General features: G+C 33.6%; 5 protein-coding genes across 5 annotated transcripts; 4 read left to right on the plus strand and 1 right to left on the minus strand.

Moving 5' to 3' along the window:
- Positions 1–23: 23 nt before the first annotated feature.
- On the minus strand, positions 24–3,191 carry BX664DRAFT_356568 (uncharacterized protein; the record flags this gene model as incomplete). Its single annotated transcript, XM_051547897.1, has 14 exons — positions 24–503; positions 586–686; positions 756–1,057; positions 1,120–1,288; positions 1,353–1,659; positions 1,747–1,823; positions 1,898–2,010; positions 2,122–2,180; positions 2,269–2,312; positions 2,446–2,620; positions 2,677–2,759; positions 2,827–2,901; positions 2,959–2,976; positions 3,155–3,191. The coding sequence occupies 14 exons, from the start codon at positions 3,189–3,191 to the stop codon at positions 24–26; spliced, it is 2,040 nt and encodes a 679-aa protein (XP_051403545.1).
- A 375-nt stretch (positions 3,192–3,566) lies between these two features.
- Positions 3,567–4,843, plus strand: BX664DRAFT_275977 (maintenance of mitochondrial structure and function-domain-containing protein). Its single transcript, XM_051541309.1, has 4 exons — positions 3,567–3,787; positions 3,848–3,940; positions 4,021–4,199; positions 4,282–4,843. Exons 1-4 carry the CDS (start codon positions 3,613–3,615, stop codon positions 4,768–4,770), a joined length of 936 nt encoding a protein of 311 aa, XP_051403546.1. The 5' UTR covers positions 3,567–3,612; the 3' UTR covers positions 4,771–4,843.
- Positions 4,844–5,135: 292 nt separating this feature from the next.
- Positions 5,136–9,086, plus strand: BX664DRAFT_326098 (uncharacterized protein). Its single transcript, XM_051544153.1, has 2 exons — positions 5,136–6,033; positions 6,133–9,086. Exons 1-2 carry the CDS (start codon positions 5,277–5,279, stop codon positions 8,919–8,921), a joined length of 3,546 nt encoding a protein of 1,181 aa, XP_051403547.1. The 5' UTR covers positions 5,136–5,276; the 3' UTR covers positions 8,922–9,086.
- Positions 9,087–9,371: 285 nt separating this feature from the next.
- On the plus strand, positions 9,372–11,210 carry BX664DRAFT_292789 (uncharacterized protein; the record flags this gene model as incomplete). The annotated part of the gene is made up of 3 exons (XM_051542006.1): positions 9,372–9,569; positions 9,667–9,860; positions 9,935–11,210. The coding sequence occupies exons 1-3, from the start codon at positions 9,435–9,437 to the stop codon at positions 11,208–11,210; spliced, it is 1,605 nt and encodes a 534-aa protein (XP_051403548.1). The 5' UTR covers positions 9,372–9,434.
- A 3,329-nt stretch (positions 11,211–14,539) lies between these two features.
- Positions 14,540–16,721, plus strand: BX664DRAFT_326108 (E2F/DP family winged-helix DNA-binding domain-containing protein). The gene is made up of 3 exons (XM_051544154.1): positions 14,540–15,817; positions 15,906–15,974; positions 16,037–16,721. The coding sequence occupies exons 1-3, from the start codon at positions 14,699–14,701 to the stop codon at positions 16,337–16,339; spliced, it is 1,491 nt and encodes a 496-aa protein (XP_051403549.1). The 5' UTR covers positions 14,540–14,698; the 3' UTR covers positions 16,340–16,721.
- The last annotated feature ends 193 nt before the right edge of the window (positions 16,722–16,914 follow it).

Here is a 16,914-nt window from a genome sequence, read left to right on the forward strand (position 1 = left end):
AAAAAATAAAAAATAAAAGATGATCAAGTAAAGATAACAAGAGGAGTGACCATTTCCCAAACATTTCTTGTGATAATATCTGATTGATTGAGGTAATCCAAAGGAAATTGTACAAGATGACCACGAATCTTATCCAATTTTGCTTGAATAGTTGTTGCATTATTATCACTTGGCGTATTGTTGAATCCTGGTGCATGACCATAAGGAATCCTTTTGCTGTCAGGTACAAATGCTGTGTGTTGATCGTATGTAAAAATGGTATCATCAGGTACGCAATGGAAAACGTCACGATAGATCAATGTGTTTCTCTTTGCCTTGTTCCTCCAAAGTATTTGATACATGATGTCTGAGAGAGGATCCATGACCTGTCGTTCCGCCATTTCCGAATCATCTTGTTCCAATCCTGGTAATGATAAATCTTCCCAATCTTCTACTTCTAACAAACCCAAATGTTCTTTCCATATCCGTAATCTGAGGTCCAAAATACTTTTTCCTGCTTCGTACTGTAAGTTCATATCATAAAAATAAAAAAAAAAAAATGAGTGATACCTATCTTAATTCTTTTTTTTTCTTTTTATTAATTACCTTTTTTCCATTCATAAAAGATGGTACATATTCTGTATCTTCAACGATGACAGCAACTTCTGCATCACGATCTCCAAGAAGTGATCTGTCATTCACGTTGGCTAATAAGATAAATAAAGAACGATTGATCAGCAACAATTTATTTCGCCATGTTTGCTTTTTTCTTTTACCTGATCCAATTAATGCTCTTTTATCATCGACTATAACAACCTTGCTATGTATATATATCATTTCTGAAACGAAATAGTCAATATCCCTGTTTTGCTGTAGTTGGTGTCTATGGCGATGACGGAATATCATGGATGATAAATGTGCTAGTCGAGATTTTTTCAATGGTGGGATGATTTTGTCATAATTTCGAAGTGAGTACCATTCAATATAATCAGAAGGGTTGATACCAGCTTGTTCGAGCCTTTTATTGATAGAATCTTCACCTCGAGATATAGAAATATATTGTAAATGCATGATGGATCTAAAGAAAAAAAAATTGTCAAATACAAGTCATCCTATCAGATCATTCCAAAATATATATACCTTACTGCACTGCTTTCAAAAGAAGTCAAATCACCCTGGAATCCAGGAAGAAGTGGTAAGACTACAATGACTCTAAAATTTTCCCCTTTTAAATGTGCCAACTTGATTCTTTCCACCAATGCCTTTCCAACCTTGTTCAATATCATATTATCTTGATCCACACTACTGACTATTGAAAACAAAAAAAAAAAAAAATTGAGTCAGATAAATGTCATGACTATGGTAAGACTTACTAAAGTATTGATTTTCAATGTAAATATAATGTTGTGCTTCGGCAATAAGGTCTAAATAGGCTTGATAGATCGATTTTTCATGACTAACATCTGTGTTCCAATTACTTGCGCTTCTCACTACTTGTACTTGATTAGTTCCCCCAAAATCGTTGTTTATGCTGTTACTATTGTTGGAAAGATGATTGACTGCCACTATTCTTTCTAAAGGCAAAGCAGGAAGTTTGAGTCCTTTAAGCATCTTGAGATTTCGTAAATAGTTCCATCGTACTTCAAATTGATGAATGAGATCAATTGTGACACCACCTTCCTATGTCATACAACGAAACCAAAATATAAAGACGATAACGTATGTCAAATATTTTGAGATAGTAAAATATATGTAGATATATCTTACCATAAACATTGATATATCGTGCCAAGGCATACGTGGAATCACTGTACGGTCGACCAATGTCTCTCCAGCATGTGAAACTGAAAATATATAAATGTTTGAATGTGTTAGATAAAGTTGATGATATTTAATTATTAGTATTAATATAGATTACCTCGTTGAAAGTCGCGAACACGAGGGTTGTTATAGTCTTGTCCTGGAAACATTTCACTAGGGCGGTTTGTTGATGGATAGTCAGATAAAACATGGTCGACAGTATCATACCGACTATAGATAGAAGGAGTAAAAAAAAAAAAAAAAAAAAAAAAAAGGAAAGGGTAAGATTGATTTATCAATTATGACATTGTGTGTAGTATATTTTTTTTTCTTTAGTCTTACGCAAAAGATAAGTCGAAGCCGCCAACAAAGGAACGTTTGCCATCAATAATCAAGTATTTCTATTTAATTAGAATCGTTATATTTAAAAAGTGATTAGCGAAAGAATATGCACCATTTCTATATATGATTTGAGTATAACTTATTTACTTCATGATATGACCATAAAAGAGGTACGTCTGGACAACGGATGACTATTATAAAAAAAAAATAAATAAAAAAAGGAATCAGAGGAAAGATATTATAGGTTGTATCGAAAAGAAGAGAAAGAAAGAGGAAAGAAAAAAAGAAAATCAAGATTGGATTTAATTTTTTTTTTTTAATTACCATGAATCCGAGGACTAAGTGCGGTCAAAATTTTAAAGGTGTATTCAGATCCCATTCCATGAAGATCTTTATAAAGAATCACAAAGATATCCACACCTTCTCGTGCTTTTTTCTTCAATAATAGATCTAATTGATATTGTCGATTATTATCTTCATTTGCTGGCCTTCGTAAATACTATCAAAAAAAAAGAAAGGATTAATGATCAGATTTTTATTAGAATTTATTATTACCAATTTTGGAGTTAACCACCAGGAAGAAATATACATAAATGATTGAGCTGATGAAATTCCATTGATCACTGCTTCGAAATAATCTATATATAAAAAAAAAGTTGAATTTTAAGTTGTTTTCGAATTAAAAAAAAGTAATAATAACAGTACCTTGACCATCTATAAGCCAACTGACACTGGTATTACTTCTAATAGGAGCAAATGAATTGAATCTATTCTTATTTCCTGATAGAATAAATAAAGTAAGTTGAAATGTAAAATATATATATATACGATATATACCTTTTTGTGCATCAATTGCTATGAAAAATAAAAATAAACTTATTCCGAAAGTATATACTGGTAAAGAGAGAAAGATTCGCATCTGAAATACAGATTAAAAAAAAAAAAAGAAAAATTGAAAAGAAAAGAAAAATAAAATAAAAAAAAAATAAAATAAAATAAAAGAACTAACAAGTATATTGTAATCATCATGAACATTCTTGACGGGAATTTTTGATATTCAGTGTGATCATCATAAATCAAATGGTCTTTGGCTATAGAAATTTACGTTTCGACGGTTATCACTAATGTCTTTAGATGGAAGATGTTCTTTCGGAGTTGTTGGAATGTATTCATATTGGATGTACCTATATCATTTCATAATAAACACTATCATGTATAAACAACACCAAAATAGATTATTATAATGATGATAACTGGAAAAAAAAAATTATAGTTCTATATTCTTGTATCAAAATAATGTTAAATAAAATAAATAAAGCCGTTACTGGAAAACCTTAGTATGATAGTTGTCTTTTGGAGAGATGAAGTCGTCCAATTTCAATCTCAGTTGAAAAGGAAAGAAAAAAAAAAAATGGACGCGCGGCAACAGTGTTTTTTTTTTCTTTATTATTTTATACTTTTTAACTTAATTGTCTATTATATATTATCATCATGCCTTCTACAACATCCGTATCTACCGCAACTACAGTACATATTCATCCTTTAGTTCTTCTATCTGCAACTGATCATTACAATCGTGTGGCCAAAGATACCCCAAAACGTGTTGTAGGTGTACTTCTCGGACAACAAAAAGGAAAGATCGTCAATGTCGCAAATAGTTTTGCTGGTAAGAAAAGAAAGGAAATTAACAAATGAATTATATATAAATTATATTTTTTTTATATAGTACCTTTTGAAGAAGATGAAAAGGATCCTTCTGTCTGGTTCTTGGATCATAATTATGTGGAAGCAATGAACGATATGTTTAAAAAAGTCAATGGTAAATTGAAAATAATTATGTCAAGACGATGAAATGATGATTACAATACTTATACTTTTATATATATATATATATGATAGCCAAGGAAAAGATGATTGGATGGTATCACAGTGGACCCAAGTTACGCTCCTGCGATTTGGAAATCAATGAACTGTTTAAAAGATATACTCCTAACCCTGTTTTGGTGATTGTGGATGTCAAACCTAAAGATGTTGAAATTCCTACTGATGCTTACTTTTCCATTGAAGAAATCAAAGATGTGAGTTATTATCCTTACTATTTTTTTTTTTTTTTTTGATTTTATTTATTGATGACTTTTTTTTTTTTTTTTTTTTTTTTAGGATGGTACAGCAACAACAAAGACTTTTATGCATGTTCCTTCTGAAATTGTAGCAGAAGAAGCAGAAGAAATTGGTGTGGAACATTTATTGAGGGATATCAAAGACAATGCAGTAGGATCATTATCGACACGTATCAGTGGACAATTGAGCTCATTGTCAGGATTACAAGGACGCTTAGAAGAAATCCGAGACTATTTGGAAAAAGTGGTATCTGGTCAATTACCTGTGAATCATCAAATCATATACAACTTGCAAGATATTTTCAATTTATTACCCAACTTGGAATCACAATTCATGGTTCAAGCTTTCAGTACCAAAACCAATGATCAACTCTTATTGATGTATCTTTCAAGTCTTATCCGTGCTGTGATTGCTTTGCATAACTTGATTGATAACAAGATCGAAAACCTCAAAGGTGAAACTGCTCTAACTAGTACAACTTCCACTAATGGTGCTCAAACTCCTGTATCTCCTTCACCTGCCGAATAATGACAAAACCCTTTTTTCTTTTTTTTCTTTTTTTTTTTTTTAAAATCAAACAAGAATGGACCCAAACTTAAACGTGTAGTATAGTTTAGTTTAGTCATATTATTCAAAATCAAAATATAAATAAAAGGGAAAAAAAAAGTAGATTTCTCCTCTCTGTATATTTTTGAATACAGGAACGCTTAATTTATGTTCCGGCATCCTTTTCTGGGTCATTCCAGTCACTGATTTTTTCAATATTGAGTCAAAAATCATCGCCTCATGTCGGAAGCGAGCTGAAATATTTTTTTTTTTTCTTTTTAGTTTTTTTTTTTTTCTTTTTTCTTTTTTTTTTTTTTTTTTTTTTTTTTCTTTCACCTTCTTTTTACTTTACCCCCAAAAAAAAGATTAGGAAATAGATTACATATTCTTGTTATTCTGGTTTCCTCGATCTTTTTGTTTATATATATATAACACTACCTTCCTCTTCTTTCTTTTTCTACCGTTTGATTATTACTCTTTATTCGACAATGTATGGTGCCAAAGGAACAACATTTTTGAATACTGTAGCTCGTCAAAGTGCTCTCTCCAAACAACTCGCTACTGTTCATGCTAGTAACAAAACTTCAGCTTTTATTACAGCCTTTCCAGCTCGTTCAGGTAAACTATATACTACCTCCAGAACTTTGAACAACAATGACAACAACAATAACAACAAGGACCAACAACAACAACATTTGAATGGCAATCCTTTCGCACCACTTGCTCGTGCTTCAAATCAACGTTGGACTTCCGGATCTTCTACTTCTTTACAACCTAAACCTGTACAACAACAATTACGCTTCAAATCAGCTTTAGCTCAACAACAACCTACACAATCTACTCTTGAAGCTTCTCCTGAACTTTTGGAAGAACCTAATGCTCGTATTTTGGAATTGGCTAAACATAAGAATTATGGTGCTGTTGTGGCGGAATTTCAAGCAACGAAGACACAACATACTCCTCTGACTACTCAAACCTATCAAGCAGTGATGGAATCCTATGGTACTTTGCATCAAAAGAATCAGCCTTTGACCGCTATGTTGGGTGTTTTTGATGAAATGGTGAAGCATGGTGTTCAACCTACTTCTGAAACTTATGCTATTGTGATTCGAAATTTATGTGCAAGAGATGCTGAAGTGAATCGTGCCTCCAATGTTCTTCGTCGTCAAATGGATACTAATTTGGCTAAATTTGAAGGAGTTTCTCAACAAACTTCATCTACAGTAGGCTCTCTTCATAAAGATGGTAAATAGACTGACAACATTTTTATCTATTTGCATTATTAATTAAATTTTAATCTTTTTTTTTTTTTTTTTTTTTTTTTTTTTTTTTTTTTTTGTTTAGGATCATCTCTTCACGCTTTGGAATCTGAAAAGAACTTGCAACGTGCTGTGGCCATTTTTGAGCAAGCTGTTCAAGAAAAATCAACTCAAGCTTTTGATGTGGAACTTTACAATAATCTTCTACGTGGACTTTCATATGTCGGAAACACTCAAGATGGCTTGTTTATTTATGAACAATTAGAAAATGATCGTGTGCGACCTAATGGTACTACCTTTGCCATGTTGATGTCAATGTTTGGTACAGCTGGTGATTTGACGGCAGTCCGTGAATGTTTCAAGGAATACAAGTCTATGTCTCGTATTCTTCCAACTCATGATCCTTCTTATGTTTATAATGCATTGGTATTTGCTCATGTTAATGCTGGTGATCTTAATGGTGCTCTACGTGTCGTTGAACAAACTATGATCAAGGATGGTGTGCCTGTGACTATCTCACCCTACAATCGAATGCTTTATCGCGCATGTATGGACAATAATATGGAATTTGTATCAAAATTGTTGGAAAAGCTCTCGACTTCTGAACATTTACCCAAACCCGATGCGAATACTTATGGATTACTCTTATCAACTTATAGTCGTATGAAGGATTTGGACAAAGCACATGATGCCTTTGAAAATTTGTTGAAATTGAATCTTCGTCGTCAATATGGTCATCTCAGCGAGTATGTCAATGCTTGTGTTAACGAACAACAATACAACCGTGCTTTGGAAACTGTTAGAGCAATGTCTTCTCATGGCGTGGAATTAGATACAAAAGTGTGCTGCAATGTGGTATCTGGTTATGTGAAATTGGGTGATATGAAACAAGCAGCAGATGTAGTGAAGGAAGTTCTTCGTATGCATAGCAAGACTACTTTTATCAGGCAAAACTCTCCTTTGGTGGCATTGGCTTTGGAAATTGCTGGTCGCTCTGATAATTTGGTGGATGCTTTGGACATTTTACGCTTTTTGAACAATTATTCTGTTCGTTCTACCCCTCAAACATCTGCTGTTCTCCTTCAATTGTATGATCAGGCCAAGGCAAATCCAACTACATGGCAAGAATTTGTGAACTACTGTACTGATCGATCTTTTTTCACCTTGTATGAAGCTGCATTCAAACGCAAATCTACCAGTGAAGATTTCTGCAATTCTGTCTTTACTCTATTGAATGATATGCATGCTCTCAACATGAATTCCAATCCAAGTCTCTATATCCGGGTTAGTACACGTCTGAACAAATATGGTCGAGTGGAAGATGAAGCTCGCTGGAAGAAGACTTTTGAAGAATATTATCCCAACATTCAAGAACAAATAGATCAAGCTCCTTCAACAACAACAACATCATCATCATCAGCAACTCCAGCATTATCATCAGCATCGTCAGTATCATCTGAATCAACCGTTAGCAAATTTCCATTTGATTCTACTAAAGTAGATATATTGTCTGGTGAAGCTTTGAACATGGCTCTTCGTGGTGATTTCGACAAGGCTTTGGATATGATGAAAGAAAAGATTATTAATCAAGGTATGGTTCCTACTCCTGAAACAGTACGGGATATGATTCAACATGCAAACAAGTTAAATCAACTGGACACTTCAAAAGCCATTTACAACTTGGTAGAACAACCTTTTAGACAAATGGATCCTTCTCGCCGCCAACATGCATTGAATATTCTCAACAACAATATGCTTATTGCTTACGCTCGCAACATGGATTTGGGAATGGCCAAGGTATATTACGACAAGCTTCGTGCTGCGAATGCATTCCCTGATGCGGATGCTTATGGATGTTTATTATCATGTACAGCGAATGATACTACAGACGAATCTCTAGATGCTATGGTGATTTATGAAGAAGCCAAGAGACACAAAGTGCGACCTACTGTGTATTTCTACAATGTAATTATCTCCAAATTGGCCAAATGTCGTAAAATGGATCAAGTGATGGCTTTATTCAAGGAAATGAAGGATCTTGGTGTATCACCCAACTCAATTACTTATGCTGGTGTGATTTCTGCTTGTATTCGATGCTCTGCTGAAAGTCGTGCTGTGTATTACTTTGAAGAAATGACTCGTTTGCCAAGATATCAACCTCGTATTGGTGTTTTCAACTCGATGATCCAATTTTATGTGCAACAACGGAACGATCGTGATAAGGCTTTGGAATACTTTCAATTACTCAAACAATCCAACTTGACTCCCTCTGCTCATACCTACAAATTATTGATTGAAGCTTATGCCAATATTCCTGCTTTCGACATGGTGACTGCACACAATTTATTGACTGAAATGAAGAAACGATATGGATTGGATCCTACTGCTACACATTATGCTACTTTGATGAAATCATATGGATGCCTTCATCGTGATGTGACTTCTGCTGAAGCTGTATACAAAGAAATGACAAAGGCTGGCGTGAAACCAAACGAATTGGTATATCAAGCATTGTTGGATACTTACATTAACAATAACAAGATGACTCAAGCTGAAAATCTTTACAAGGATATGACGGATGCCAATGTACAATCATCTCCGTATATTGAAAATCTGTTTATCAAGGGGTATGGTGCGAATGGAGAAGTGAACAAGGCCGAAGAAGTATTCAACAAGATGAAAGATAATCAACAATCTGAAAATAACAACAATGTTATCCGGGAACCCAGTACATATGAAGCGATGGTCAAAGTATATATGGATCATGATCAAGTTACCAAGGCCAAAGAAGTAGTGAACATGATGAAGCAACGTGATTTCCCAATCAAGGTGGTAGATAGTGTTCTCCTTTTGACTGAAGATACTACTTCTTAAACGTTTTATTGTTATATATTCTTATTGTTTTTATTAATTTTTTATTTATCATCATCGTCATCATCATCATCATCATCAAATTATCATCATCCTTATTGTTATTATTATCACACTTTGTATAGTTATATCTGTTATATAGATTGTCGTTTTTTATTTATATTATTGTATTTTGAAAATAAAAATTTAAAAAAATAAAAATAAAAATAGCAGTATATAAATAGACTTTTTTCGAAAAAAAAAATTGTTATCAAAATCTTATCAGTGAAAGATATGCAAATGGAAAATCTCTTCCTTGGGGTGTATTTGTTGTGTTGAACAAAAAGGGGGCGTTCATTTTGATTGGTGAATCGGAAACATTTGAAAACGGAAAAAAGAGAGAATTTATCTTATCTCCACACTTTATAACAAATCCCGAGATTGGTACCATTTAAAAAATCTCCCTTTTTCCCCCCGCCATTCTTTTTTTTATATATCTTCTATCTTTTTTTTTTTTCTGCTGATTCACTGGACGTCATGACGACAACAACACCATCCTTGGTTGTATTTTCAGGTGGAACAGCATGTAACCATATTGCCAAATCATTTCATGAACTGGGTCATAACGACATTACTTATTTTCTTGGTGTTAGTGACAATGGTGGATCTACAGTAATAACAAATAAAAATAAATGTGTATAACTTGATGTATTAATCTATCCATCTCTCTCTCTCTTTTTATTTTTATTTTTTTTTTTTTATGTGATAGAGCGAAATTTTACGAGTATTGGGTGGACCAAGTATTGGAGATCTACGTTCTCGCTTGACACGATTGATTGACATTATTGATCCAAATCCTTCGGATGAACGAGTGGCGATCAAAGAACTTCTAAGTTACCGGTTATCAAATGATCCTGAACAAGTCAAAGATGAATGGGCTTCTATTGTAGAGGGTCGACACAGGTACCAGTATATTGATAGAAACAAAAAAGGAAATATGACTCACTTGGTTCACTTTTTTTTTTTTTCTATTTTAGATTATGGAAAAGGATTCCTGCTGATAAAAAAGAAACTATTCGTGGCTTTTTGACAAACTTCAACGGGGAAACTTTGAAACGAGCTCATAAACGATTCAACTTTTGTAATGGTAGTATTGGCAACTTCTTTTTGACAGGAGCAAGACTATTCTTTGGATCTCTGGAAGCTGCCTTATTTTTGTTCTCCGCAATCACTGGTATCAGCGAACCAACCATGGTTGTTCCCGTTATCAATACCAATCACCAGGCAACAATTGCAGCTCAATTACAAAATGGAGAAACTATTATCGGTCAATGCAATATTAGTCACCCTTCTTCTACTACCAATGCGCCTGATTGCCATTCTTCTCAATTGATTATCAATCCTATTGATGCCTTTATGCACCTTGGTGATGATCCTATACCGACAACACGTGATGATTATATGATGATGATCAACAAGACAAATTCAACTACGTTGGACGATGATGATGATAATGACAACAATGGAAAACATGTTACTAGTAATCTTTTCTTTTCAAAACTTGAAGAACAACCATTACCATCACCTATTCGACGACTCTATTACATCAATGAATATGGACAAGAAATCTATCCAGTACCGAATCCCAAAGTTATCACACAACTCTCCACCAAAAATACATTGATCTATTCTATTGGGTCTCTTTATACTTCTATTGTACCTTCCTTAATTCTTCGAAATGTAGGTAATGCCATCGCTCAATCACAATCTCTACAATACAAGATTTTATTACTGAATGGATCCAATGATCGGGAAACACGAGGGTATTCTGCATTGGACTTTATTTTGACCATTACTGCTGCTTTGAACGAAAGTCAAAAGATCGATTGCCGTCGTGCCTTTTATCAAACCAATCTGTGTGAACGTGGTGCTTCCTCCTATAGCGGTCGGACTACCCATGGACCTACTCAACATTTATGCTCTGGTTACAAATCATCTTTACCACCACCACCACCACCGTCATTATCATCATCAACATCCATTCGACCTGATAGTGGTTACGCATCTTTCTCAAGTTCACCTACTCATCATTATCCACCTTTTCCTGATCAACTCTTTCAACCTTCACCACCAAATGCCTTTATTTCTCATTTGGTCTATTTGGATCAAGGTGAAATTTCTGTGGATGTATCAGCTATCGAACAATTTGGAATTCAATGTGTCAAGGTCAAAGGTCATCAATGTGCTTCTACTGGAAAACCTATTTATGATGATGTTACGTTGACAAATGTATTACGAACCCTTTGTATATAGTTTAGTAGTTTTACTTTTTTATACCATTCTTCTTGATTGTACTATTAGATTCCCTTTCGGTCTCATTTTTTTAGACTTAATAAAATGCATTTTGATCCATCTATTCTCTCTCTCTTTTTTTTTTCTTTTTTTTTTTTTTTTTTTTTTTTTTTTTTTTTTTAAAAGGCATATCAATGGCTAATCAAAATACACGAAAAACCCAAAAAAGGACAGGCTCGTTTCCTTTTTTTTTTCTCTCTTTCCCGTTTTCTTTTTTTTTTTCTCTTCCTTTTTTTTTTTTTGGTTTTTATATGAATGTCTTTCCATTGGGTTTGAATGGAATGAATGTGGACAATGGGTCGTTTTAAAAGGTAAATCCAAACAAAAGAGGAAGAGTAAAACATAGGTACTAATCTATTTCTTAAATTATTGCTGTTGGTCGACCATTCCTCTCTTCCTCATTGATTCCTTTTTTTTTTCTGACATTGTTCTCCTTTCTGAAATTCAACATCTTATCCCGTTTTAGCTTTCTAGCGGATTTGGCTATCACTTCTGATAGGTTTAGTAGTACGTAATGTCGAACAACGATAAACAAAATTATTGAACTGGTATAATTTTATGGGTCTTACTCTTCACTCTTTTTTTTTTTTATCCTTTTGGATTGATAGTCAAATGAATAGATAGCAAGATCTCTTCTATAGGATATATGATACGGCTTAGTTGGACGTATTGGAAAAGGTAGTTGGAGATGGAATGATTCAAAACGTAAGGTAAAGGGCGAAAAAAAAAGACAAAGGAATTGATAAGGGGTCAGATTAGTATGACTTGATGTAACTTCACTTTTATGCATGCATATATGTATTTGTGTCTATGGTTATAGAAAAATGCTCCTACAACGAACGATGATTCCAAATGCGTGACGATTGACTCGAGTAAACTCAAGATACTGCTTTGAATTGAGAGGGTGGCTCGTGGTTTCTGACACGTGGTAAGATTCTAACCAAAACATTCAAAAAGCTTATTTAATGACTGATGACTTTTTTTTTTTTTTTTTAGCTTGTATGCAATGAAGATGTGTCTATAGATTATCGTAAGAAATGGAAAAAAGGAACGAGTTTTCCTGGTAATTAATCAGTGTACTTCCTCAATTCCATTGTTTTCTTTTTTAGAATCCTGAAACGAAAGTGACCTATCCTGATTTGTTAACTACGATGGAGGTGGCGAAGCAGTGATACGATTTTGGTTGAGATTCTTGATGAAGGTTCCTATATATAATATGGCAAGACTCATTGACAAGCATGAGACAACTATAATTGGTGATGGATAATCATAGCTTCGGTAGGCATAATCACAGATAATAATTATAAAAAAAAAAAATACATGATTGCTGACTTGATTTTTTTTTTTTTTTTTGACTTTACATGCTTGAACCTGAAGCGTACTCTGTGATACATGTGAAGATTCTGGAACCCAAAACAACCGCTGTCGACACTAGTAGAAGCTCCAAGCACTGAAAAAAGAAAATGCATGGTAACAACAAGATGAAACTGATGGAAACAAAGATAGGATTTAATTCTAAGATGCTCACACTTCTTTTTTTCTTTACCTCTCTCTCTCTCTTTTTTTTTTTTTTGTACTCCCTAACCTGTTCGACAAAATGAATAATGCCAAAAATATACTAGTAGTCATTAAAAACAAAGCAGTTGTTTTTTTCATATGTTGTTGTTGACGTTTATTACATTGGAAAAAAGGTAAAATGGATATATATAAAAAAAAAAGAGGTCATGACATGTGAAGAAAGGAATCTACCCCATTAGGTCATTAAAGTTCTACTTACAAATCTTTATTTATTTATTTATTTATTTTTTGTTTGTTTGTTTAGATCAACAATATGAAAGGAACCACGACAAATTGTGATGCTAGCATATTTTGGGTAAATATAACCCACGGTAATCACTCCGGCATGGGTCATGATGAACTCCTTAATAGGACATTGAAAACTATCACATCGATATCGATTGGAGGCTATACAACAACACCAACAAGAAAAACAACAAGGATAATTCAAGTTTTTTTTTACTTCGTTAGACGTAACAGATGGACGATGATGAACATTCAAATTCAATTATCAAAACATATCAACTTCGAAATACTCAAGATCAGCATGAAGTACTGTATCATAGGACAGCAACAAACTTAGTATGATGTTATTCTATTTTCGAGTGACGATTGATAAGCTGGGCTCAGTACATGTGATATTGGATGAAGCTAATGATATGGTGGTCATGAACAAGAAATTCGAAATGATGGACAATATCATGGTAACTCGCAGTATGGAATTGGAAGGTACTAATATATTTTTGCTATCTTTGACGACGGGTCGTTAGGAATTGGAAAGATGGCAACAACAACAACGACGATGGCGGACTCGAATATAGGTGTTACTAGTGGAAACTAACAATATCAACAAAAAACAACAACAACAAAGAAAAGACTAGACGGCCTAGGATCTCTGTAAAAGAATTCTTATTACAACAACAATCAGAATGATGGATATGAATCTATTTTGGTATTTTGGTCGAGGCTTATCATCGTTTATAGATAAAAATAGTTTAACCTAAATAGATAGTCTTTATTATTATTATTATTATTATTATTATTTATTCATTTATTATTGTAAACTATTTTATTTATATTATATTGAATAAAGAAAGATAATGATGGGTGGTCAATGCACATATGAAAACGACACAAAGGATTAATGATTAAAAAAGGCACTGACTTGGGATTTTGGTGATGATTTTTTATTTAGCTCGGAAAAGATAGGAGCTAAAAAGTCTGTATACTTTATTTTAAAATACAAAATGACAACATGAAGGTTATATTTTTTGACATACACCACACGCACACAGAAAACAACTTTTATGAAACACTGTCAACTTGATGTGAGTAAAAAAAAAAAAAAAAAAAAAAGTGATTCGTTTGAATAGAATGAATTGCTTTTATGGTAATTCCGAGAAAGGTTATTGGTCTATTCTTTCTCTCTTTTTTTTTTCCCCTGAATCGAAGCCTTTCAAATAAACTCTAAGGTTATTTTTTTCTTCTTCTTTTTATCCATGAAAAGACAAACAAAAAAAAAAAGACGGGATTACTTTGATAAAAGAAAAAAAAAGGTTTACCAGACAGAGTTGTGTGTGTGCGTCTGTGTATATCAGTATAGATATATGTGTACGTGTGTGAGTCCTTTATGAAAAAGAATCCAGTTTACCCATGTTATTTATTTATATAGATATCAATATTTACATGCTAAAAAAAAAAAGAAGTTTTTTATTTTTTTTTATTTTATTAGTTGCTCTGATTCAATTTCATTATTCTACATCTCTTTCACTTTCTCTACACTTTCTTTTCCTCCCATTTCCCTCAACCCCGACCTTTCTTTCTTTTCCTAGTAAAACACACACACACAAAATCAACTATCATTCTCTTATCCTTTCATTTTTTTTTGAACAATGTCAGCTTATCAACCTTATTCGTCCTTTTCTTATACGTCTTTACCCTCACCACCACTAAATGATCGATGCCATCCTGATAATATCAAAACATCCGCCGTTTCTCATTATGCAATGACCTTATCTTCCCCTCATCAACAACGCGATCACAGTAATCTTGATTTGGAACTACGACCTCTTTCATTGGCCAAACTTGATACTAACAATTCCACACCTTATTTACCATCTATCCATCACGTCGTGTTGTCTCCACCTCCATCATCTGCTTCTCCACCACTTTCTTATACATTCACTGGCGGTTCGTCTCCCGATTCTTTCTCTGATTCCCTCTTTTCGTCTCCGCCAACTTCATCCTCTCCTTCTTTTTCACCTTCGGTAACACCACCCGTTGTTCACACACCGCACCTATCCGATTCATGCTCATCTACCCCTAACTCGACGCCATCTCAACGGAAGGGTTCCATTGCATCTTTATTGAACTCTGATCCTGAACTGAAGCTATTGGATGAAGAAGAACATAAATATGGTTATCAAACTCATTTTATGAATGCTGGTGTCAAACGTCGTCTTTCAATTCATTGTGATCAACAATCATCATCGTTACCGGACCAAGCCCCAAAAAGGAAAAAGCCATGCAACAAACAACATCGCCGTCAACAACAACAACAACAAAATGGATCCACCCCTTATTCATCTACCACCACGTCAATTATCTGTACATCCAACGCCTCATCACCATCACTTGTATTGAACGAACGGGCCACCAAAGGACTACGACATTTCAGCAAACAAGTATGTGACAAGGTCAAGGAACATGGTGTAACAACATATGATCAAGTAGTACAAGAACTGACAAGTGATCTGACCAAATCTGCTACCTTCTGTCAATTTGATCAAAAAAATATCCGTCGTCGTGTCTATGATGCTCTCAACGTCTTGATGGCCATGAACATTATTGTCAAAGATAAGAAAGAAATCAAATGGCTCGGCATTCCTTCTTGTTACCATCCTTCTTCTTCATCTACGGATATTATCATGAATGACTTGAATCATGATCGTAATGATGATGAAGATGATGATGATATGCTTTTATTGAAACAACAAATTCAGATGGAAGAGGTAAAAAAAAAAAAAAAAAAAAAAACTATTGGTTCATATTTAACACTCATCGTCATCCTTGCTTATTATTTTATATATATATACATAGGCTCAAAAAGAAAAATGGTTAGCCACTTGTACTTCAACGCGCACTGTTCTAGGTGATACTTTGAAAATGGTAAAAAAAAAAAAAAAAAAAAAAAAAGGTAGAATATGGATGATTGACTCCTGCTTTTCTAGTACTTACAACTGCGGAGGTTGATCTGGAGAAATCAGCATGAATTAGGACATGAACCCATGACGGCCCTTCCTTTTATGATTGTGAATCCAATGGTAGACAACAACGAAGAACCTTTGGTCACCTTGTCTGAAGATCAAAAACAAGCCATAATTACCTTTGATCATCAACAACATGCCCATTGTCCAATTTTCAAAGATACAGATATTTTGGATCACCAATTTGGTCGTCGTTTTACTCCACAGGAATTATCATCATGGTTACCGGATGCTACTTGGCATCGTTATCTGGATGTCTCTTCATGATTTTTTTTTCCTCACTCCTTTTTTTTTTATAGTTTGTTTTTCCCTTTGATGACATCTATATATACACCATATACCTTCCTTTATATATATGTATATTTCTGACATGCGTGCATAGTCTTCATTTTTTTTTTTACTCCTCTTTTCCATCTTCTCACATATACACAAAAACACACACATATCATCATCTCATACAAATATTCACATTCACACAAAAAGATATACATCCAGTATTCTCTTTTTTTTTTTTTTTATCATTCTTTTTTTCTTTCCTCCTTTGTCATCTGCATCATACCCTGACTTCGTTTTTTTTATGCCTCTATTCATCTATTCTGTATGTGATCTCCTTTTTTTTTTTTTATTCCTCTCTTTTATCTATTCGTTTATACGCCTCTTCATTTGAACTCATCATTAATAAAAACAGAAAAAAAAATTCATCTTATATTCATATCATTCAGAAAAAAAAAGGGAGATTTAAAATGACTAGCATAAACATGCGGCGATCCTTTGTTCTTTTTCTATGTAAAAACGCATGATTTTGTTTCTATTTAGACAGGTTACACGTCCATTAGACTTTC

This window comes from Halteromyces radiatus (assembly GCF_025201355.1).
Source record: "Halteromyces radiatus strain CBS 162.75 chromosome Unknown BX664scaffold_2, whole genome shotgun sequence".
Lineage (NCBI taxonomy): Eukaryota > Fungi > Mucoromycota > Mucoromycetes > Mucorales > Cunninghamellaceae > Halteromyces > Halteromyces radiatus.

Coding starts and splice junctions, on each gene's coding strand:
- BX664DRAFT_275977 (XM_051541309.1), top strand. CDS start 3,613: ATGCCTTCTACAACATCCGTATCTACCGCAACTACAGTACATATTCAT. Junction 3,788..3,847: donor TGTCGCAAATAGTTTTGCTG/GTAAGAAAAGAA, acceptor TTTTTTATATAG/TACCTTTTGAAGAAGATGAA. Junction 3,941..4,020: donor TATGTTTAAAAAAGTCAATG/GTAAATTGAAAA, acceptor TATATATGATAG/CCAAGGAAAAGATGATTGGA.
- BX664DRAFT_326108 (XM_051544154.1), top strand. CDS start 14,699: ATGTCAGCTTATCAACCTTATTCGTCCTTTTCTTATACGTCTTTACCC. Junction 15,818..15,905: donor AACAAATTCAGATGGAAGAG/GTAAAAAAAAAA, acceptor ATATATACATAG/GCTCAAAAAGAAAAATGGTT. Junction 15,975..16,036: donor TAGGTGATACTTTGAAAATG/GTAAAAAAAAAA, acceptor CTGCTTTTCTAG/TACTTACAACTGCGGAGGTT.
- BX664DRAFT_326098 (XM_051544153.1), top strand. CDS start 5,277: ATGTATGGTGCCAAAGGAACAACATTTTTGAATACTGTAGCTCGTCAA. Junction 6,034..6,132: donor AGGCTCTCTTCATAAAGATG/GTAAATAGACTG, acceptor TTTTTTGTTTAG/GATCATCTCTTCACGCTTTG.